At 35.9% G+C, this 24,560-nt stretch overlaps 2 protein-coding genes across 3 annotated transcripts; both read right to left on the bottom strand.

Moving 5' to 3' along the window:
• Positions 1-2,606: 2,606 nt before the first annotated feature.
• LOC120354796 lies at positions 2,607-21,216 on the bottom strand. Of its 2 annotated transcripts, XM_039442507.1 has the most exons (3): positions 19,198-21,216; positions 13,354-13,737; positions 2,724-2,854 (listed from the first exon to the last, which is right to left on the bottom strand). In XM_039442507.1, the coding sequence occupies exon 1, from the start codon at positions 21,184-21,186 to the stop codon at positions 20,098-20,100; it is 1,089 nt and encodes a 362-aa protein (XP_039298441.1). In that variant the 5' UTR covers positions 21,187-21,216; the 3' UTR covers positions 2,724-2,854; positions 13,354-13,737; positions 19,198-20,097. The 2 variants fall into 2 exon arrangements, 1 of the variants encoding a protein (XP_039298441.1); XR_005573188.1 differs by lacking the exons at positions 13,354-13,737; positions 19,198-21,216 and adding an exon at positions 6,800-7,845 and having other exon boundaries at positions 2,607-2,854.
• A 1,236-nt stretch (positions 21,217-22,452) lies between these two features.
• On the bottom strand, positions 22,453-23,871 carry LOC120354514. The gene has a single exon (XM_039441837.1). It carries the CDS (start codon positions 23,869-23,871, stop codon positions 22,453-22,455), a length of 1,419 nt encoding a protein of 472 aa, XP_039297771.1.
• Between the last annotated feature and the right edge of the window lie 689 nt (positions 23,872-24,560).

Raw genomic sequence — 24,560 nt, 5'->3', positions numbered from 1 at the left:
GAATTATTTCATTTCCCCAAGACATTTTAAAATTTAAGTTACAATAAGAGAATTTCAGAAAGCATAACTTTTGATGGGTAAAAACTTTTTATACAGCTTCAATGAAAACTTATATTGAAAAATAAATCAGTATAATTCCCCCAAAGTTACCCCAAAAAGCACATATTACGTACTAGGTATCGTACCTGAAATGGTTCTTTCCTGCATTTTACTTAGAGTGCAAGGAAATTAAAAATCGCACAACTAAATAATTCAAGTGATTCTGATTGCTTTTGATACCTTCTAATAAACCGCAAAACGATGTACTTGATAGTAAAAGTTGCATATATTATAGAATTATGCTTGTCGAACAAAACTTTAGTGTATGATATAGCACAACTTTGACATCAGAGATAGAGGAGAGATTGTGATTGGGTGAGGCAAGGGTGAACCGGTGACAAGAAATTGAAATTCATTTATTGCAAAAGAAAACAATTTACAGTTAGTATCATTAACACAGTGTAAATAAAATAAATTGTAAGATACAAAATTATAAAAGTAGAAATGCTGTAGGAAAAAATACATATAAAACGAATAAATTGATTTTCCTCCTGCTCTGCCAGCATAAGTGCTCTGCCTTGTGCGTTGGCTGTAAGTCGCAGGATAACACTCTCTTCTCACAATATGAACCCTGGTTTCAAAATACAGACAGCAACAAAGAAAGGAAACCTCCAAAATGAAAACAGCACTGTTCAATGTAAACAAAACTCAGAAAGCAGCAATGGGGATAGATCGTCCAAAAACATACAAACCAACGGTACTCAGCAGTGCAACAATTTCGGAGACGGGACTATTGAGTTACTAATCTTGTTATAATGATATTTGCAAGAGTACGTAAAATAAAATTACAATTTAATTATGTTAGGTCAATAAGAATGATTTTTATTCCTTGAGTGCATACAAACAATGCTATTGGATACCTCAATTTAAGGTCTCCTCCATATACGTCAATAATATATAACAAAATATCAAAAGTAGTCTATAATAATACAACGTGCATAATATATTATTTTGAAATAAATTTAATATGAAATGAAAATTACAATCATTCCATTCTTCGAACAATTTGTGTCAAGTACCTATAACTTTGTTACGAAATTGGTTGGGATTCTATTGATGAAATCATTACAGAAGTATAGGAATTGATGCCAGCATGTAGTGAGCTCTACGTTGTATCTATTTGTATGATGTGATCGTATATTGTAGGAACTCGTATGAGTGGTAATTGGAGTTTTATTCTTATTGATGTAGAGGATATAGAGGATACTTTTAATGTAAGTTTGCCTTAAAGTAAGTATTTTTGATTCTGGAAAGATTACTCTGCTTGGGAAGAGATCAGATGAATGATGGAGAATAGCCATATTATGTCATCAACAGACATATTAAAAATATGTATCGTAGTGTGATCTTTGCTTTTATAGCTTCTTCCTCAGCTCTAAGCAAGTGAATCACAATTTTGTCCAGCTGATGAATCGTTTACAGATTCGATTATTTTTTTCTTCATTTAATTAAATTGCTATTTGTGTCTGTCCCTGTTAGTAGATTCTAGTCCTGAGTTCTGTTATAGTTCACATCCTTCATATTTTTACGAGTTCTCTTCTTCATCCAGAAAATATTTCTCCTCTTCTATCTCACCTGCATCATCTCTATCATAGATAACAATCTTATCTTATTCATAACTTTAAAGATGCAAAGATAATAAAGATTTTTTTCATTTCTGGAAAGTCGCACATAACCTTTATTTGGACAATTTAATTTGATGAAATTGGGATGAAAAGAAGTTTTGGACTGTAGTCTGTTTCTTTGTCCTTAAGTTGATTGAAAATGATAAATAAATGAATAAATAAATAACTTTGAAGATGCATTGATTGTTTCATATTACCTCATTAAACCAAAGAATTCATGAGGGTCAAAACAAAGTGCAGTGTATCAGAGAAGGTAGCTGGGAGAGTTGGAAATAATGCATGTATTCAAATGTGTCCGAACATAGTGGAGTGGCGACTGTGGAGTAGAAAGTGGGAGGAAGATGAGACATTTAGATACACATACATTACTTGAACACTCTCATCTACCTTTTCTGATAAACTCTACCTTCACCGTTCCACTATGTTTCCAACCTAACAGGAACACTTGCAGGGGATGTAGCTCAAGTAACTTCAAAGCAAATTACTATTAATTAAAACTCCACTCGAAAACTTACTTATTCTGAATTAATAGAATGATAGTCAATCAATTACAATAATTAGGCAAAAAGCCAACTCAGGACCTGTATTTTAACAGATTAGCTAAATAGCCAATAAGAGCAGATAGCACCTCCAAGTGTTTCATTAGATAGACTATACATTTGGACTTCTTACGTTTTACATTGATTTATGTCGGGCCACTACCGTGTTTTGGATGGACACGTTAAGCAGTCGGTCCCGGCTGCCTGAAAAGCAGTTAGGTCATGTCAGAGGCCCTGAAATTGATCCAATTGCGACCTGAAAAATCTGACACTATTTATTATTTCTAATATTGTACAATCCCATAACTCTTATTCTCTTATAAGGCAATCATCATAAGTACTCTTTTTTCCTTATTTTTAATTTTTATTTCATGATCTCACTATCATTTCTAATTGATTTATTTTTTAAATTCTATTGACATTTTCATTTTTTATTTTTTCCATCCATAGAAGTCGCTGTCCGTGTGGTAAATCGTGGCTTGTGAAAAAGGTGTGGATTGATAAGAAATGAGCTGAATTATAAGAAACCCGACGAGTGACATATCTGCGCACCGAGAGCTTCTTCGTCTGGTGAATTTGGTATCAATCAATCTGTTTCAACGGAATAGAATTAATTAAATTTAAGATTGTTTATATTTGAAAAAAATGAATAGGATATTTAATAGATCTCAAAATATAATGTTTAATCGTTTTTGTTCAAGTAGAAAAGTTCTTAACAGTATTCATTACAAAATTTAATTTAGAAATATAGAGCAATACGATTGATCTAGTCTCATATGATTATTTAGAACGTAATAATGAATAGTTGGTATTCATAAAAATATATTTTCACAAACTTCAAATTTAATTTTTTGAAAAAAGGATTTAAGTTTAGAAAAGTTTGTAGTTCTTCTTCATCATTATCAACAATTATCCAAGAATCATTTCCTGTACCATTATAAACTGATGATCCATTTGGGAATACAATCACTTTGCAATTCTCTTCTCTCTTCAACATACAAATTTGTCTGATCAGTTTCACTGAGATTTACTGAGTTTCACTAAGATTATAAATATATAAGGTGGTATTGAATATCTAGTCTCATATGATTATTTAGAACGTAATAATGAATAGTTCGTATTCATAAAAAATATTTTCACAAACTTCAAATTCAATTTTTTGAAAAATGAAAGTATTCAAGTTACTATAAATTAAATTGTGGTAGTACTATACATTTTATAGTTCGATTCTCTAAATAAATGCGATCGATTGAGAATTTTTTGGTATTACTAATATTTGCATTGATTGCATAAGGGGAGTATCATCCTCGTCAAATAATTGATAGTTAATTTGATTAAGGCGTTTCTCGACCGGAACAGGGTGGATACTGCAGTTTTCTCATTTTAAATGTTCATATCAATTGCACTCTGAAAAAATATTGAAATTCTCTGTGTAACTTATACCAAACAGTTGAGCTAAGCTTAGTACAGCTATGAGGTAGTTGAGCAATCATTATCATCTTTGAAAACACTAAACTAACGGATATTTTCCAAGTTCTTGTGAAACTGTTCAGACTTATTGAAGATTGAGTTTTTCATACGTTTTCTTTTAGAAATCTGTATAGTTTCACAAAAACTTGGTAGAAATCCGTGAAATTAGTGTTTTCAACCTTTGGGACTTCCTAGTTCCCCCCTAAAATTCGAATAAAACTCAATCTTTGAGAAGTCTGTGCAGTTTCACAAAAACTTGGAAGAAATCCGTGAAATTAGTGTTTTTATCCTTTGGTTTCTAGTTTCCATCTAAAATTTTAATAAAATATATTGACTCAAATTCAATGATTCCATTGACATTCAATTTTTAATTCCCATATTGAAAATGTATTCTATGTGAAGTAAAAATTTGATTGGGTGTTTCAAATAATATGAAATCCTGTTTGTTATTTTATAATTGCTTCGTTTGCTACTAACACAAACTAAAAATGTGTATATGTTGTCATGATTTAGCGTATTATTTTGATGTTCAAATGTATTGGTAGTTTTGTATTAATTAGTATATAAAGTTTAAATTTACCGTATAGTATTCCTCAATACAATAGATATTTCAATAGATGTCTTATGTTAAATTATATATTGTACCGTATTTTGAACATTAGTTATCTATTCAATACCGCTGACTCTTGAATCAGTTCGAAAAATTAATAAATATGTCAAACTTCAGCAGTGAGAATCCGCAGCCAATAACAATGAAAGAGAATACTAATGCAGTCAACAAAAGTGCAAAATATGACGCACTGTATTTTGAACATTAGTTATCTATTCAATGCTGCTGTGATAATATGTGAAGCAATAGCTCATTGTTAGTTGTAAAGTATATTTTTCAATTGGAATAAATCAATCATACTGAACAATTGTATTAGTATTATTTCCCTAGGACATTAGTACATTTAAGTTATTATCTCACAAATATTTTAGATCATAGCTTATAGGATAAAATGCAAGGCAGGTGTTGAGAAATGTCAGGTTAGCCAGCTTGAGATCAGGTCATGAAATCCAAAGTCACAAAATTGCCTCTACCAATAATCAATTTCATTGCTCCTGGAAATACTCAACTTTTAGATTGAAATGATTGTATATTATACAACTAGCAGGTAAACCCGTGCTTCGCAAGGGTCTATTTTATAACTTGACAAACTGAAAACTTGACGTAATGAAATCTAGAAGAATTGAAAATAGGTCTATGAGAATCCTCGGTTGATTAAGAATTTATATGCAGCATTTCAAGTAAATCAGTCCAGGAGTTTCAGACGTGATGATGCGTCAAACACAATTTTCCTATCCTTTACACGTGTATACGTGTTTAAGCAAGTTCTTTCCTTTATTACACCATAGAATATGATAGATATATGGATGATATATCCATCTATCTATCATCTTCTACACTATAATAAAGGAAATTAATGAGAATAAATTTTGAAAGGTTTTAGATATCGATGTGCGGTTTTCACAATACCTTTTCTCTGGAAATCCTGAATCGGAATCATGTATCATATGACCACCTTTCAATTAAAAAAAAGAAGTTGGATTCAAAATGGCGGAAAAAATTTGGGTGCGACGGAAAACCTGTTTTTATCATTCGAAAAGGATCCCCAATCTAATACCTATCTTCTAATTTCCCTTTTAAGAGAAATGTTCTCCTGCTTACTTACTATCGAAAAGGTTCCCCAATCTTCTAATCTCCCTTTTAAGAGAAATGTTCTGCTGTTTCCATACAACAACTGGAAACATGACAAATAATTGAATGATCATTGTTATTTTACTAAAAGATACAATAAGTTGAATAGTTTCCCTTTCAGAGGGAGTTTTGACAACCCACAAAACTCATTTTTCATTTGAAGATATAACGAAAAGGTGCATATGACCTTATTTTTTGCTCGGCTTGCCAAAATACCCCTCATTCTAATATTAGGCTAAAATTTTCGTCTGACTGTACAGTGAGTCAGTCATTCTATCAGGGCTCGAATAATTTTGAAATTTTAATTAAATAAAAATGGAAAAGAATAATTTCCTTATGTAAATAACAACACCTCTATTCAAAGACATATTAACTGCATGCGTTTTTATATTGCCGATACAGCATTGATGAAACTGTAGACGTTTATTTAGCGCTTTGTCTCAAAAAACTGTTCTAGCTGAAAAATTAATAATCCATCCCACACGTAGGCCTAAACATTGCATCAGGAAAACGAAGTTTCAAAACTATGTTTTCCTAAACATAGTTTTTGAGATAATTTCTTTGATGTAGCTGTTTCACTTCACATTCACCACATTATTATACAGAGTTTGTGGAAATGAAAATATTTATTAATTATCAAAACAATACTATTATTATATCTATAATAAAAATATTATCATTATTATTATAAATATTTATCAAATATCAAAACAATATTATTGAGGTTAAGTGGTATCAGGTAGAAAGCAATAATAGTGTAACATTAAATTTATTGAACAGTACGTGGTATCCATCATTTGTAATAAATGATTGGTGACCTGTTTTTAAGAGTAATAAAAGGGGGTGATCCACAAGTTCCCAGAAGGGAACACTGTAAATTGTTGCCGCGTAGCATTTGATGGTGGAACAAAAGCAGTTGGTTTTTTTATATTATCAACTAGATGTTCTTTGGAATTTGAAAGAAAAACATTTTTTTTCAGGAGTCAGATTTATTTTATTTAAAATAAGAAATATCTGTTTGATTTAAAGGTGAATTTTAACATATTTTGGTTTTATAAAATTAGTTATGCTACAACTATTCTAATACAGAACAATTAAGGAGGGTTATGAAATTTTGAGCATTTAATCAATTTAAAAAAAATTGAAAATTAACTTGTTGCCAATGATTTTTCAAAACGTTAGGCAGAATTGTGTTGGAAAGATTATTGTGTTTTTTATTTAAACAAGTTATTTGACAGTTCAAAAAACATTATTCATTTACAATTAATTTGGAATTTCTAAAATCAAAACAATATAGAAAAAATAAATTGAATGTGGAACGATACCGTTATACAGTTGATGTCCATCCTAAGTTGCCATGGGGATGTCCAGCCACGGGGCAGCTCGGTCTGTCTCAGGAGGTAGGCGATCAAAAAGTGTGTGAAATTATTCAGATGAAAAGTGGAAAGCTTTTTCCACTAGCTGGCTGGAGGGGAGACTAGAATGCTAGCCCCACTTCTACCTCTCCTTAGCGTTTTTACTCTGTCAGCCAAAACTGTCTGATCAGCTTTTAGTTTTTAAAGTTGGAAAAAAATTATTTCTCTTCTTAAAGAAGGAACTGATGTTTGGGGGTATGTCAAACCTTGTGGTTCATGACATCTCCCCCTCCTCCACTGTGACAGCAGACCCTGGCTGTCCATTCTTAACTCAATGGGCTTGCTACAAAATGTTTTTACTTTAAAAAATAATTATCAAACTCTTTGAGGTTTCCTTCAGGAACTGTGACAAAGACAATAATTATCAAGTATGGTTTAAAATTATTTCCTATAATATACAGTATATATAGTAGAAATATCCTTAAACACATAATTATGTTAACCTTATACAGTGTAATTCATTTTATAATATATTAAATGATTAAAAACAAATTTCCATGATCCCTAAGTCTAATAGCTCTGATAAGTGACACATAGTCAAGAATCATACAATAATATTTTTAAGTATCCAGAACTTTTTTAATCTCCTATTAATCCAAGAAAATTTGTCTAGTAATCCCAAAACTCTAACCTTTCTTTAAGTTCCCCTAATAGGTCTATCTACTCAATTCCCCTATGAAATCATTTTATCCATTTACCCTTATTAAAACTGTAACATAAAGTCACTTATTTTTAATAAATGACGTTGTATGCAACAATCGACATTTTCAGTAATAAAAGATAATTATTAAATATTCAGAGTAGAACTTCCTAAAATATATAACATTGATACCAATTGAGTAAACTTATTATACATTTCCCATAACCTATGTAGTAATAGTTCTTGTAATAACAATTGACTACATGATAAAGAGAATTTAATTTCCATATTCATCTTGGTAGTCGAAAAGATTACATATCTAATCTTTGGTTATTTACAATAATAAATTGAAAAATGATTCTATAGGTACTAATAAATTCAATTAGAATTCATGATTAATGCAGTGTTGATAATATACTAATAAGTTTCATTAATTATTATAATTCAATAATAATACTTTTTTAATTATAATATAGTAATCAATAATATCGATTGATAATAATTCAACTATATTAATAATGGAAATTCAATCATATTTTACACGAAATATTTATCCTTAATTACAATCTTCCTATCAGATAATTATTGAGTAAATACATTTTATGATAAAAAATGAAAAATATGTGTCAGTAAATGATATTTGATCAATTATGTATAGAATAATATTCGATAATACAACTTTAAATTAAACTTCATTACATAATTATATAATAAATGTTCCTAAAAAATATTTATTCTTGATTGAAAGGAATCCTCTTTGTAGAGAAATACGTATAAATAAACATGGCAATGTATTGTGTGTACATAAAAAAACAAGAATAGTCTAATATAGATATAAGTACACATTTATAGCCTAGTACGAATAATTATGTAATAAATCAATCAAATAAAATGAGACAAAAATCCTTCCAATTTTTATTAAAATGAAAAAAGCGATTTTATTTTAATTAATCAATCTTGTGGTGTTGATTGTGAAAACTATACATAATTTCAATCCTTCAACTCCACCATTTGAATGGCGGGCTTCTGTTGAGATTTTTGGATAATCAGTAGCATGTGAATCTTCAGTAACAAGTATAATAATGCCAAAGTGATTATTCCTAAGCAAGCATAAATAAAATAGAATGCCATGGAAGTGGAATTAAAAATAGCATGCCAACTGTTTGGTAGTGTTACTTTTTCGAATAAATCTGGAGCTATATATTATTATGAATAAACAGAATTGGTACAGTAACATTCCAGTCATCTTTTAAAATATCTGAGAAATTATCAAAATGCGGATTGTTATGGGACTGGAAGGAATCTATTTTTAGTGATTTAATATTTAGCCAGTGAAGAGGTAAAAAATGTTGGATTTTGGAATGATTGGTGCACGGGAGTCACAAGGAAAGGTTGTTCTAATTAATGTCTTATTTTTGTACTGTAGCTCACAGCTGCACGGGATGGATATAATGTAGAGTTCCTGGAAGATTTGTAGATAATATGTGATCTTCCCCTTCTTCACATTTGATTGTGGTTCCTGGCTGGTTGTTTGTTACATAGAACTCCGGCGGCGATACTTCTGTAATCTCACATCTGTGCTGCTTGTGCAGGAGAACACACAAAACTGTTGTAGCTGCTGAAGAGTTGATGACGCTACTAAATGTTCTGTACACTTTGATGATAATTTTCCCGAATGTTGTTGTCTAGGTAGATAGCAGAGCGTTGTTGTTTGTACTGGACAAAGCTCCAATTGCTTCCCAGTTAGAACTTGAATTGTGTCTTCGCTTTTCGCTATTATCATTTCATCTCTGGGTAGCCAACATGATTGATTTTTCCAGAATAGCGGGGTTGGAATGTATTTAAATAATGTGAAGTTAGATGTTTTTGTGATGAATGGAACTTTCAGTGTGATTGTCACATCCTCCTCTGTTATTTTACATGTCGTTATTGGTAGGTGGTAGAACTGATGATAATCTTCTATGTTAACTGCTATACGTTGATTTGTTGAATCCATATTCCTTTGTAATTGTAAGAGGTCTTTCTTCAACAATTCAGGTTTGATGACGTTTGAAGGGAGTAATTTCTGTTGACACCTCTCTTTAATTGATGTGATGAAATTTCTTCGAGTCAGGATATATAATTCGGAGTAGAAGTGGAAAGGGCAGCCGATTATTAGATTGCAGAGTGATTCATCTGCTTCTAATTTGGAACTCATTTTGTTTTGGAGTTGAAGATATGCTGTGTGGAACTGGTTGGAGATGTCTTTAGTGAAGGAGTTCAATTCCGCCGTCACTTTGATTAAATCTTGGTGGTCCTCTTTCACAATACTTTTGAATGCGTTGAGGTGGTCTGTCAGGTGCTGTTCGTTGAATTCAAGTCCATGAAGCTCCCCGTCTGTTGCGGTACCGCAGCAAAAGTGCAAGAAGTTTCCTATTGCATCAATGGACCTTGTAGAACGATTAGATTGTGTAGTTGATAATGTCTGTGGTTTATTGGTGTAGAGAGTGTAGTCCAGGTGCTCATGTTTGATGATGTCATTTGTTGAATTATATATAATTGCTCTATAATATTTGCGATAGAGCAATCAGCGTATAAACATTTCGGTAGAAAGACTTTATCCGCTTGAAGTAGAGTCATCTGCGCCGTTGGAAAGTTAATTTTGTAGCTGAGTGGCACAGTAGCTTGATAAACGTGTACATGAGGGATTGGTTGGAGAATAACTCCTGAAAACACCTTGACAGCTGCCGTTTCCATGAACAATATTATCAAAGACATTAGGGAAAGGCTATGAGGAAACATGACTGAGCGATAGGGTCTGGCTTCTCAAAGTTGATAATAAGCTGTTTATGATAAGTTTATATTGATTATTTGTTCTGCATCTAGAATTACTATTTATTTTTAATTCAATTTAATTAATGTATTATTGTTATTGAAGATTCGCCACTGTAATTTGAAACATATATACAGCCATAATATTTTTTTTTCTAATTTAAAATTTGTCCTATTTGTTGGGTTTCTAAAATTAATTTCTTCCTGGAAAGATTCTAATGTAACATACGCTAGCTAATTCCAATAGTGAAATTCACTATCACTCATCAATACATTCATATATTAATGATTATTCACTCATTATTACTTGCATAAATAATAATAATTATGATATTAACTCAGTTCTGCCTGAGTTTATCAAGAATTTGGGACCAAAAGCTATAATGTGGCTCTCAAAGTATTTTTCTGAAGTAATGGCTAGAGCTGAGCTCCCCAAATCCTGGAAACAAACAAAGGTCATAGCAGTATTGAAGCCGGGAAAAGATCAAAAAGACCCAAAAAGCTATAGACCAATAGCCCTGTTGTCAGTTGTGTACAAACTTTTTGAACGAGTCCTGCTGACAAGAGTCGGGAGCAGAATGGATGAGTGTTTGCCAGAGGAGCAGGCTGGTTTCAGGAGGGTAGGAGTTGTGAGGAACAAGTATGGGGCTCACAACTTACATTGAGCATGGGTTTGAGAAAAACCTCAAATCAGGAGCCGTACTTCTGGACCTTAGTGCAGCATATGACACAGTGTGGAGATCTGGTCTTCTTCTGAAGTTAGCAAGGATCCTGAAATGCAAGGCAACCGTCAATCTCTTTGGAGCTATTTTGAGAGACCGTACATGCAGAGTGTCTCTTTATGGTAAACTCAGCACTATAAGAAGATTACAAAATGGTTTACCTCAAGGATCGGTTCTTTCACCAATTTTGTTCAATGTTTACACTGCAGACCTGCCTGTTACTCAATCACGCAAGTTTATTTATGCCGATGACATTGGGCTTGTTACTCAAGGTCGAAATTTTGATCAGCTCCAAATTGTGTTGAATGAGGACTTAGAGTTAATGGCAGAATACTTCCAGCAGTGGTTCTTGAAGCCAAACCCGTCCAAAACTGTCTCAACAATATTCCATCTCAGTAACCAGCATGCAAAAAAGACAATTGATCTCAGGTTATGTGGCAAAAGAATATTTATATAATATAATAATAATAAGAAGAATATTTATATAATATCTCATCAGGAAGCTCCCCGTTACCTAGGAGTCAGACTTGATAGATCCATCACATATCGACAACATCTGCAGGGGTTGAGAGATAAACTGAAGACAAGGCTAAATATCATCAGCAAACTTGCGGGAACAACCTGGGAATGCCCTTCGAACATCAAGTCTTGCACTTCTGTACAGTACAGGAGAGTACTGCTCTTATGTCTGGGCTCGCAGCAGACATGTTGAGAAAATTGATACAGTTTTCAATGAAACTATGAGGAATATTAGTGGGACATTGAGACCAACAGAGACTGAGTGGTTGCCTGTGCTTAGTAACATCATGCCTCCAGATTTCAGAAGGTTGGAGAAGAAGAACAAGTTACCTAATTTCCCAGTTGCAGCACATTCATGAGGATCTCCCAGTCTCTAGAGATTTGGCTAACCCTCCACCAAGGCGCCTCAAGTCAAGAAGATACTTGAGACTTGACGAGCAGGAGGAAATTTTAGAAGTGCAAGGGAGTTATGGAGACTGAGATGGTTGCAGAGAGAGGTCAGAAACAAAGGCCTTGTGGATGACCCTAATGACATTGTTTCTGGCACCCAGCTGAGACGTAGAGAGTGGTGTGGCCTTAACCGGTTCAGGACGCAGGTGGGAAGGTGTGCTGAGCTGATGACAGCATGGGGATACTCATCTGATCCTCTGTGCCAATGTGGACAAATCCAATCAATGAACCACCTAATATCTGAGTGTCCACAACACTCCTATCATGGAGGGCTGTCGGCCCTCCATGATGCTGGAGAAGATGCGTGTCAGTGGCTCCAGAACATTCTAAATTCTATTGGTATTTGAAATATTAAGTGTAAAATTATGTTTTTCTTCTAATTTTGGCCTATGTATGCATATGCATATATATATATATATATATAATATATATATATATATAATATATATATTATATATATATATATGTTCTGAACAAAGCTCAGGCTAGAGCTACCAGAGGACTGTAATTTACTATTTGAATAATCAATACAAACAAGGGGCAAAATTTAATTTTCAATTTGAGCCAGGTTATTTGTACAGTTAAACTCTGCATTAATGAACAATAAAAAAGAGCAAAAACTCACCAGATTTAATCCAATCTTGATTACTTGCCCTTCGAAGCCTTTATTAGGTGTTTTGATCAGGTTCAGGGTGGGATGAAATCTGGGAATAAGACAGGTTCTGGTTTCCGGGCTGTCTTTTTGCGTTCAACTTGCAGGCTATGCACTGTGTTTCGAGCAAAGCTCAAACTGGATTCTTTATAAATTCAAATCTGATTCAAAAATAATTCAATTCAACACTATTTACGCTGTTATATTCATAATTCACACACACGACACTCAAACAATTATTTACAAGAAATTTCCGATCAAAATTACATGACAAAATACAAATTTGGTCTTGCAACAAGACGGGAACGAGACAAGACAGACTGGGCTTTAACATCAACAAGGCCAAAACAGCTGGACGGTCTGCGCTGGCGCAAACACAAGCCTGCTATTGGCAGAACTGCAGTCTGGGATTTTGGCGCTACAGTTCCAATTCTCTGGCCAGACCAATATATATATATATATATATATATATATATATATATATATATATTATGATATACAAAATAATCATGAATATACTATACTATGAATATCATGAATATACCATTCAATGTTTAAAACAATTAAATATAACTTAATAAAATTAACTTACAATATTAGGCTAAGATAAAACTAAAAAAAGATAAAAATGAAATAAATTAATACTTAAACATACTTATACTAAATTTACTTGTGTGATTGTTGCGTTGACCGCTCGTTCACCGGCTCGTCGTTCGCATAGTCGCTGATCGCATGGGTCTCTCGGGTTTGGAGTAGCTTGGTTTCACTGTCCAAGTCCTATTCGTTCGTCAGCTCAGGCGATTCGTCGTCGTTCACGTAGTCGCTGATCCGTGTGATTTTTGAAGTCGCTTAGTTTCGTAGTCCAAGTGCTACTCGATCGCCGGCTCTCTGGCGACTTGTCGTTCACGTAGTCGCCGATCCGTGATTCTGTAGTGGCTTGGTCTCGTAATCCAAGTCCTACTCGATCTGCAGTTTGGGAAGGAGGCGCAGTGTAGTCGCTTATCTGTTGCAGCAGGTTGGCGCCCCGTTACTGCTTAGTAGAAAAGTTCTTAATCTGTTGACGAAATTTACAATATATTATTATTTAGATCTAATTTTATTCTTCAATAAAATGTACAACGGAATATCACATAATTATTAAACATTTTAATCTTCATTTCTATCAAAGTTGTCTCTCTCATAGTAGGGCTTCAACCTGTTGATATGTACAATTTCGTGGAACGGTTGTCCACGCCTCGAGCCTCGAGTTAATTATTTCGAAGTTCTGAGGAGACAATCTTTTGGTGACTTTGAAAGGTCCACGGTAAGGGTGATTCAATTTTTTACAGGAGTCTGGTTGTGCTTGAGGGTAGGCAACTAGAACATTTGTTCCTGGTTGGATACTCAAGTCTCTGTATTTCTTGTCATGGGTTTCTTTCTGTTTCTCCTGAACCTTACTCATAATTTCAGGCAAACTTTTTCTGATTGCCACTAGCTCATTGAGGACATGCATCCTGTCTTGCTTGATTGCACTCGGCAGGAAGGCTATGTCTAATGGGCTTAGTGGATGGAAACCGTGGAGTAGCTAGAAAGGAGAATAACCCAGAGAACTTTGCTTTGAAATATTATAAGCAAAACAGACGTGACGAATATTGGAATGCCAGTTATTTTGTTTAATGTTCGAATAACACCTAAGCATTGTAACAAGCGTGGCATTATAACGTTCTGTTACTCCCTGAGTTGTGGGCATGTAACTTGATCCAATTTTTGGGAAACTCCAAGTGATAAACACATCTCTTTGATAAGTTCGGCTTTGAAATTTGTACCATTGTCGGTATGAATAGTTCTGGGTAGACCATACAAAGAGGCGAAATTCAAAATGAAAGTTACTGTATGTTTAGCGTCTATCGCAGTAGTTGGTTCGCAATACGCAAACCGTGTTGTGCGGTCTAGTGCCACAAAAATATATTTATATCTGCCACCCGATAGCGATAAGGGCCCTACCGCATCAATACAGACGGTGCTTAGGGGTTGATCCGTGATTGCTATTGGGAGTAGCCCTACTGGCTTTTCTCTGCTCGTTTTGGAGATTTGACAAGTTGGGCAAGATTAACATAGTCTATTACATCTTGGCGCATGGATGGCCAGTAGTACTTGTATTTTATTTTCGACAAGGTCTTATCAATCCCAAGGTGAGAACCATAATTTATATCATCATGATATTGCTTTAGTATTTTCTGAATAGCACTACCTGGTACTGCCAAGAGGTATTGCAGCCCTGTTTTAGTTTGCTCTTTATAAAAGAGAATATCATCGCGTAGGGTATAGTTGCGTGATTTTTGCGCAATTATTTTATCTGCTTTATCTAGATCAAATTGAGCATTGTAAATCTTACTCAGGAAAGGATCCTGTTTTTGAGTGGCGGCCAGTTTTGTTCATTGTTAGTAAGTCTGTGAGATACGTAAGCTACTGGTTTTATTATACCATCCGTATCTTTCTGTGCTAAGCAGGCAGCAATCCCTATGGAACATGCATCCGTAATAGCATACGTATCTTTGTTATCACATAAGTGGGATAGCATTGGCTGTGTCATTAAACAATTTTTCAAGTCATCAAACGCTTTTTGGTGGCTCTCGTGCCATTCAAATTTGGCGTCTTTATGAGTCAATTGTGTAAGAGGGTATGCTCTTTTGGAGAGACAGGGAAAGAATTTCCTATAAAACGATGTAGCTCCAAGAAATCTTTTAACTTCAGTTACATTGGTAGGTTTGGGCATATTTTTTATAGCCTCTACATTTTCCGGAAGTGGCGAAATTCCCTGGTCTGATACCATGTGCCCAAGAATTTTCAACGATTTATAGCAAATTTTGGATTTTTCGGGGTTTAATTTCAGATTTGCTGCTCTCAGTCTTCTAAAAACTTCTTCCAGATGTTTCTTGTGGTCATCAAGTGTAGAAGACATGATATAGATATCGTCAATGTAAATAAGAACGGATTTGTACAATATGTCTGAAAATAAGTGTGTCATTCCTCTCATGAATGAGTTTGGGGATAAATTCAACCCCATAGGAGCACATTCGAAACTAAAAAGTCCTAGAGGTGTATTAAAGGCTGTGATGTGTTTGGACTTTTCAGCTATTCTCATGGAATAAAAAGAATAATTATTATTAACATTTAACAAATAACAATGGGCGAAAATTGCGCTGTATAAGCTGTCTCGCTGAGAGTGCCGAGTGAATGCCCACTGGAAAAAATCAAAGTTTTACCTGGCGTGTTGAAAACGTCAATTTGATGATCTTGCTTCGCGATTGTTCTTACTTGGAAACAAACGTCGCTATCTTTGCACAAGGTTTTATGCTGAGGATTGAAAATCCTAAATTCATTGTCTGTTGGAAAATTAGACAATAGCAAGGGAATAGGATATGATTCGGCAGGCTGTATTCTAATATCTTTTTCCGTGTAAACTGAATACGCGACAGAAACTGGACTTTCTGAAAAAAAATTTCAAATTTTCAAAAATTCAAAAAGAATTTAATGTCACGCGGGAGACCGGGGTTCGATTCCCCGCCGGGGAACCAATTTGTAACATTAAATTGATTGAACAGTGGTATCCATCATTTGTAATAAATGATTGGTGACCTGTTTGGTAAGAGTAATAAAAGGGGGCGATCCACCAGTTCCCAGACGGGAACACTGTAAATTGTTGTTGCGTAGCATTTGATGGTAGAGCAAAAGCAGTTGGTTTTTTTTATCAACTAGATGTTTTTTGGAATTTGAAAGAAAAACATTTTTTTTCAGGAGTCAGATTTATTTTATTTAAAAGAAGAAATTTCTGTTTGATTTAAAGGTGAATTTTAACATATTTTGGTTTTATAAAATTAGTTATGCTACAACTATTCTAATACAGAACAATTAAGGAGGGTTATGAAATTTTGAGCATTTAATCAATTTAAAAAAAATTAAACATTAACTTGTTGCCAATGATTTTTCAAAACGTTAGACAGAATTGTGTTGGACAGATTATTGTGTTTTTTATTTAAACAAGTTATTTGACAGTTCAAAAAACATTATTCATTTATAATTAATTTGGAATTTCTAAAATCAAAACAATATAGAAAAAATAAATTGAATGTGGAACGATACCGTTATACAGTTGATGTCCATCCTAAGTTGCCATGGGGATGTCCAGCCACGGGGCAGCTCGGTCTGTCTCAGGAGGTAGGCGATCAAAAAGTGTGTGAAATTATTCAGATGGAAAATGGAAAGCTTTTTCCACTAGCTAGCTGGAGGGGAGACTAGAATGCTAGCCCCAAGGCGAATAGAGAAAGAACCTTTAAATAGAGAACCTTTCTCTATTCGCCTTGTGCTAGCCCCACTTCTACCTCTCCTCAGCGTTTTTAGTCTGTCAGCCAAAACTGTCTGATCAGCTTTTAGTTTTTAAAGTTGGAAAAAAATTATTTCTCTTCTCAAAGAAGGAACTGATGTTTGGGGGTATGTCAAACCTTGTGGTTCATGACATCAGAAAGAGATGTTTCTTTTTTAATTTCGACAATTTTTTATGGTTGATTTTTTTATTTTGTTATGAAATGGTATGTACCATTAATGAAATTTGAACATTAATTCTGAAAAATCTAGAAGGAAAATCGAAATATGGGCTTCCAGGTGCATGAGATTGATATTTTTAGAATCTATGTGCAAAATTTGGAGATCTAAATCATTTCCGTTTTTCTGGTATGCAATCCACAAGTTGACATGTTTTGATGCAAACAAATGAACAAACACAACCCTACTCTCTCTTATTATATAGATTACATATTTGCAAAAGTAAAATACATTTTTTCCCACTGTATAGTGACTCAACTAGCATAATTAAAAAAAAAAGTGCGCTAGCCGATATTCATGTCGTACAGTCAAAGAGATGGAAATCGCAATTGAATTAGGAGTTCCAATTAGCCTCTTATTATTGACAAACTTCTAGGCCTATATGAATTTAACTTTTAATAAATAATTAATTTTTTTTCAAATTGTGAAAATATTGGTTTTAACCATAAGAGTAATTATTGAATTGATCGACTTCAAGGGCAACAATCTCTCATTATAAGTTATATTGTTACAATATCGGTTTAACTATAAGTATTGGTATGATTTATACTTTATAGTAGAGGTTCTCGACCTTTTTTGCTCAAAGTTCAAGTAAGAGACTTGTTATGAAATCAGCCAAGTAAAAAACGTGTCGGATTAGATAAACTTTGGATGAAAAAAATTTTGGGTAGGCTCCGTACAACTTAAATTTACTCACGGTGAGCTCCAGCCCTAATATTATGATGGGCTCTGAGACTGAGTAACCAAGTGCCCAGATTTGGGCTAGACATCCAAAAGCCCAGAGCCCATCCAGGCCTTCTGGAGTCGGCACCGCAGTGCCTATGATGAAATATTTTTAGACATATAAGAACACATACAGAAGAAAAGTCGAATAGCTTTAAAATTATTTAAGAACAAATAAAGACGACGAATAGTAATAAGAAAATAAAATTGATGATAACAATAAATTCAAGTCTTCTTCTATATGTGTTCTTATATATACTTGAAGTATGAGATAGAAGCTACTATCATTCTGAAACACACCAAACCCGAACGAGTGTTTACAAAATCACTCGAAAATGAACCCGAATTTCATCAAAACCTCAATATTTATATAAATTTGAATTGTTCCAAATGATGAAACCTGTATTTCATCGACAAGTTTTCTGATAAAAATATTAGAAAATTGTTGAATAGTATTGAAATTATAGAAATAACTAGTGTTTCCAGATTTGATAAGTCAATTTTGAAGAAAGCTGCTGATAGTTCCAGAACTGGCGGCTAGATAGCCCTGAGTACACAGGTCTCAACTGGTGACGAGTTTTGAATTTCCTTGTCTCTGTGCCTTCTGTGAATTTTTCACTTTTAATATTTTGTTTATTGAATAGAAATGAAGTACAGCTTTTAAAAATAGAATATCCATATACATGGTACATATGAAGTGGTATTATGGAACGAAAGTAGGCCTAGTTAGTAGGTAAAAGTTCTTACAGCCACTCTTGTATTAACATATAAAATCTTAATGAGGGGATTGCCACTTCATTTTTTATTTGCCAAATAATTTTACGGACATAAGTAATAAAGTTGACAAAAGTACATAATTTCAGAGGTATACAGTATAATATAATTAACAAGATTATGTGGTAATATTAAGCAAAGTAATAATAAAATTTTGGTTGTACTGGCAAAAGTAACACTTGAGCGCCTGTAGTGAGTTCAATTAAAAAGTAATTTTATAATATTATGTACAAGTACAAGAAAAAGAGTACAAGTTGAAAGAGTTGAGTAGTTATTAAACAAAATTAACAAAAATAGAATAAAAATTGAAGAATAGAAAGACAACAAAGTACCTAATCAAGTTATATTGAAATAGATATTTGCTCTCACTCTGTTAGAGCCAATGAGGTGGACTTCTAAACACGTTATTTAGTAGCTCAGAAAATAAAATTGTTACCTTTAAAGGCGTCTTGATCGGGTATGGCGGGTTCACAGTGGACTGTAAGAGCGGTCTCCTCGTTCTGGTAGGCGGTAACACGTTCAGATAATCAGGATTCACTTGCACTGGCGATGATGAATACATGGGCCCATGTCGCAGCAAAGAGATTACACAAAGAAGATCCAAATCTAGATATTTAGCGGAGTACTCTAACAATAACTTTCCCTAACTAGTCGCGGTAGTAGTTTAAATTCAAACAAGCAAAGCGGTAACACATTTATGACTTCTTTAAAAAGAGAAACAACCGTGAAGCGTCAGGGCACCAAGCTTCCTCAAGCAGTTACAAATCGGAAGAGAGCTGGTAAGCGAAAAAGGCGGGGGAAAACAGGGAGAACAGTGCCAACTACATATAGAACTAAGCGATCTTAGAGCGGCTGATGGCAGTGGCACGCTAGATGGCCGTGGGTGAGTGTGGTCGATTCAAATGGCTTGGCCCATACATACTCCCCCCCAAAAACGAACAGTTTTTAAATCGGGTGAAGCAGCAACAAACACTGTACATTGTGGCAGTAACTAGATGGCGATGGGTCTGCGGTCTTGAATACAGTGAGCGGAGAAGTCCAGAGCGATGTGGTGTGAACACGGGAGTGTGATGTGAAGACAAGCGGGGCGGCACAGCACAAGTTGTGGAATGCGCGTAGACATGAACTGTGCTGCGGTCATAGAGATGGAGCGAAGCGTCAACAGAGGTGCGGTCATCAAAACAGCTAAGTGGAGCAAAGCAGCAAACAGCGGTGCGGTCATCAGGATGTTGCGGCAGAGTGGATAACACAAGGCGGCGATAACGAAGCGACGCAGACAGTCACAGGTTGTGCGGGTAAAACCAAACTATTTACAATAACATAGTTAGAGATTGTTCTAAATGAGGCAGTGAATTTTACTTAGGTCTCTCACAATATTACCAGAGGTGCATTTGATTGTCGCTATTCTGACAAGTCCATCTTTGCCAGGGTGCAGCACTACAATTCTGCCTAGCGGCCAGCTTAGCGGCGAGGTGTTGATTGATTTGACTACAACCAAATCGTCAATCTGTAAGTTTCTTTCAGTAACCTTCCATTTTGTGCGGTTCATTAGTGTGCATAGATATTCTTTTGACCATTGGCTCCAGAAGAATTGCATCGTTTGGTTGCAATGTCTCCAACGGCGAGTTGATAGTATTTCTTTAGTCTCTATCGGTTGTGGTGGTGCGGTCAGGGGTCCACCTACTAGGAAATTGCCAGGTGTTAGAACAGAAGCGGCTTCTGCGGGCTGTGAAGACAGTTCAGTTACTGGTCGGCTGTTCAAAATGCTTTCTATGCGGGTGAATATTGTGTCAAATTCTTCATATGTGAGAGCCTTGTCTCCAATACAGCGATACAACAGTGTTTTAGCGGATTTGACGGCAGCTTCCCACAGGCCTCCATGGTGGGGTGCGTAAGGAGGGATGAATTTCCAATTTATGCCATGGTTGGACAGAAAACAAGTGACATCAGAGGGTAGTGATTCCAAAAGCTTGGCCAATTCATGCATTTTTCTAGCGGCGGATACAAAAGTTTTGGCATTGTCAGAGCATAGCGTATGAGGCGTACCTCGTCGGGCAATGAATCGTTGTAGTGCGGCGATAAAGTGGTTGACCGACATAGAAGACAGAAATTCAAGATGAGTGGCTTTTGTGGCAAAACACACAAATATGCACAAATATCCTTTTGTAGTTTGCGCACGTTTTAGCAGAGATGTCTTGCAAATAAAAGGTCCAGCAAAGTCCAAGCCAGTCACATTGAATGGTTTGTTGATGGTGACCTGTTCGGCTGGTAGCGGGGCCATGTGTTGTTGCAAATTTGAGCGGCGAAATCGGTTGCAGATGATGCATTGGTGTATGACACGACGTACCTGATTACGAGCTGATAATATCCAATATTGTTGGCATACTGCGGATTGGGTGGTGCGGGGACCAGCATGACAGCTCATGAGATGCTGTTGTCTAATAATGAGAGTAGAAACATGTTCATTTTTTGGTAACAATAACAGATTTTTAGTTTCACTGGAAATAGGCGCATTCTCCAGACGACCAGATAGGCGGATCAAATTCTCATGATCAATATAAGGCTGCAGAGTCAATAAATGTTTGGGGCATTTTCCCGAGTTTAACTCATTTATTTCCTTCTGAAATTTGACCTTTTGCACGACTTGTATAATGAGCCTTCTAGCAATCTCCGTTTCAGAGGCAACAACATCAATAGTAGCAGGATGCGGTTCACAGTCACAAAATTTTTGAATTAATTTGTTACTATAGTCACGGCGGGCGATCTTGATTCTGTTGATGAAGTGTAGTATATACACAAAAATTCGGCATAATTTTCCAAATTTGGATACACGTTCACAAGCGGCGTATAGCGGGTTTGCTAGTGGTTCATCTTGGGTGGTTGCAAGAATATACAGCGGGTTTGACTTCATCTCAGGTATTGTTTCACTGACAATGTGATTAGACACAGGAAAATCAACAGCGAGGCATTGAAATGCGGCAGAAGCATGCCACCAAGTATGGCAGGAAACGAGTTCGGTTGGCAGTAGTCCACGAGAAGCAATATCAGCACAGTTGTTAAGCGAGGACACATGATTGAATAGTTCGGGTTTCACTAATTGAGTGATTTGTTGTACACGATTAGCAACAAAAATCTGCAGTTTGTAAGTAGGTGTATTGATCCAGTCCAAGGCGGTTTTGGAATCAGTGTAGAGACGAATTTCCAGCAGGTTGTATTCTGATAGAGTTGGTAAAATGACAGATACAAGTTGTGCTAACAAGAGACAGCCTTTCAATTCCAATTGAGGGATTGTTAGGGTTTTGAGGGGCGCAACATGACTCTTGGTGGCAATAAAACGACAATCAATAAAGCGGTTTTCAACTTCTTCATGAAGGTACAAGCAGGCGGCATATCCTTTCTCTGAAGCATTGGCAAATCCCAACAGTCTAATTGAGGAATGGGAGCTAGCTAACAGTCTTGGTATGCGAATCTGGTGTAACTGGTTGATAGCGGTAACCAAGGATTTCCAATGAGTTAATAGTGGTGCAGGAATTTCATCATCCCATCCAAGGCGTTCAGACCACAGAGTGCACATGAATAACTTAAACAGTAGAATAAGCGGTGATAGCCATCCCAGTGGGTCATAAATTCATGCAATGAAGGCGAGTATTGTTCTTTTCGTGCTTTTTTCAGAAAAGGCAGAGATGAAATATCAGAAATCATCGGCAAGCGGACTATACACAATACCAAGGACTTTGGCGGTTGCAGTATCATCAAACAGGCATTCCTGATTGCTCAAATATTCGGGTGACATATGCTCAATCAACTCAGGTGTGTTGGAATTCCATTTCCTCAATTCAAAGGAGGCGAGTGACAATAACTCATTGAGTTCTTTGATAAGTGAATGTGCGGTATTCAGGTCATTGCTTCTGCCAAGTATGTCGTCGACATAAGTTTGCGACTTCAGTACTTGACTGGCGAGTGGGAAAGCTTCACCTTCGTCCTCCACTAATTGTTGCAGAGTACGCTGAGCAAGATACGCGCTAGAAGATACTCCATAAGTCACTGTTAACAGTTCAAATTCTTGAATTTTTTCTTGGTGGGTGGGTTTCCAAAATATATGTTGATGCTGGCGGTCTTCAGGTCTCAGCAAGATTTGTCTGTACATTTGTTTGCAGTCTGCAAGGATGACAAAGCGGTATGAACGAAAGCGGGTTAACACTTGGACTATGTTTGTTTGAAGTTTAGCTCCAGGCAGCAACACATCGTTAAGTGAGAGCCCATTGGCGTCTTTGCTAGATGCGTTGAAAACAACTCGAATTTTTTGAGTGTTGTCGTTTTTCTTGAATATTGCGTGATGTGGGATGATGTAATCTACAGCGGAATCAGCGATTTTCAAGTGACCTAAGTCACGATACTCATGCATGAAGTCAGAGTATTTGGTTTCAAGTTCATCAGATTGACTCAGTTTTTTCAGTAGTCCTAACTGATTGCGGTATGCCTTACTGCGGTTATTGCACAGAGCGGGAGCGCCAGGTTTGAAAGGCAGTGCCACAACATACCTTCCTTCAGAGGTGTGATAAGTAGTGGATTGGTACAGTTTCTCACACAACTCGTCTTCGGGCGATGTCTCTTTTCGAACGGGGATGGCCTCTTCGGTTTCCCAAAATTTGTTCATGATGGTGTTGAGCTGTGCTTCCTGTGCAAACATAGTGCAAATGAGCTGCATTTCGTTGAGCAGTGCGGGCAAGTCCTCAATATTCAATCTACCACTTAAAACGTAACCAAAGATTGTGGCAAAGGCGGCAGGGTTACCAGGAATAATGGAATTTTCTGCGGATATAAAGATGTTGGAGTATAAATCGGCACCAATCAGTAGGTCGATTTCATCAGGCTCATCAAAATTAGGATCAGCAAGGTTCAGATGCGCAAACGAATTCTTTAGTGTGGGGTGAAGCGGAAAGACAGGAAGATTGCCAGCAATTTGATCTAATACAAGAGCTTCGGTAGAAAGAGCAATATCAAATTGAGGTTCGGACAATATTCTTAACTGCACGATGCCTTTGACAGATGTCCTTTTTTCAGAGATTCCATTCAGTTTGATTTGAGCGGGCACAACAACTAAACCCATTGCGGTGGCGGCTCAAGTGGTGATAATGGAGCGCATGGAACCAGAGTCCAACACAGCATGCAACAAGAAGGGTTGATTGTATTGGTTCAAGACTGTAACGACAGCAGTTCCAAGTAAAGCAGAAGCATGTACGGCCTTCACCTGAGTGCAGCCACTAAAAGTGTGTGGTATAGAGGATAGAGAACTGTTTGTTACATATTGTGCACTGGAGGCAGGGCTTGAACTTATGGGTGGAGATGCACAACTGTTGACTGTCGGCGAACTAGGAGGCAGATTAGAGCTGATAGCCAGGTTTGGTGCGCTGCTAGAAGGTACATGATAAGAGCTTACTGGCGGTTGCGGTGGGGCAGTGGCAAAAGTTGGCGCAGGTAGTGGGCTGAAACCAGGAGGAGGTGCATGGTGTGCTGCGTTTTGGCTAGTACCGGTATGCGGGCATCCATATTGATTTGGTGCTTGGTGCAGCTCAGCAAACCGATGTTCAGAGTGTTGTTCTTTAAAAAGTAATGATTGAAGATTGTTAGCATTATTGCACAGAAGCGTATGATGGTGATTAGAGCGACAGTTCTTGCAGCAAATCTTTGAGTTGCAATTTGCTTTCAGGTGAGACCCTAGGCAAACAAAGCACCTTTTGTGTTGCTTTACAATTTGATTGCGTTTGGATACTGATTCTCTTTTGAAAATGTCGCATC

This window comes from Nilaparvata lugens, chromosome X (assembly GCF_014356525.2).
Source record: "Nilaparvata lugens isolate BPH chromosome X, ASM1435652v1, whole genome shotgun sequence".
Classification (NCBI taxonomy): domain Eukaryota; kingdom Metazoa; phylum Arthropoda; class Insecta; order Hemiptera; family Delphacidae; genus Nilaparvata; species Nilaparvata lugens.
Note: the sequence above shows the minus strand (reverse complement) of the source record. Positions and strands in the feature narration are given on the sequence as shown.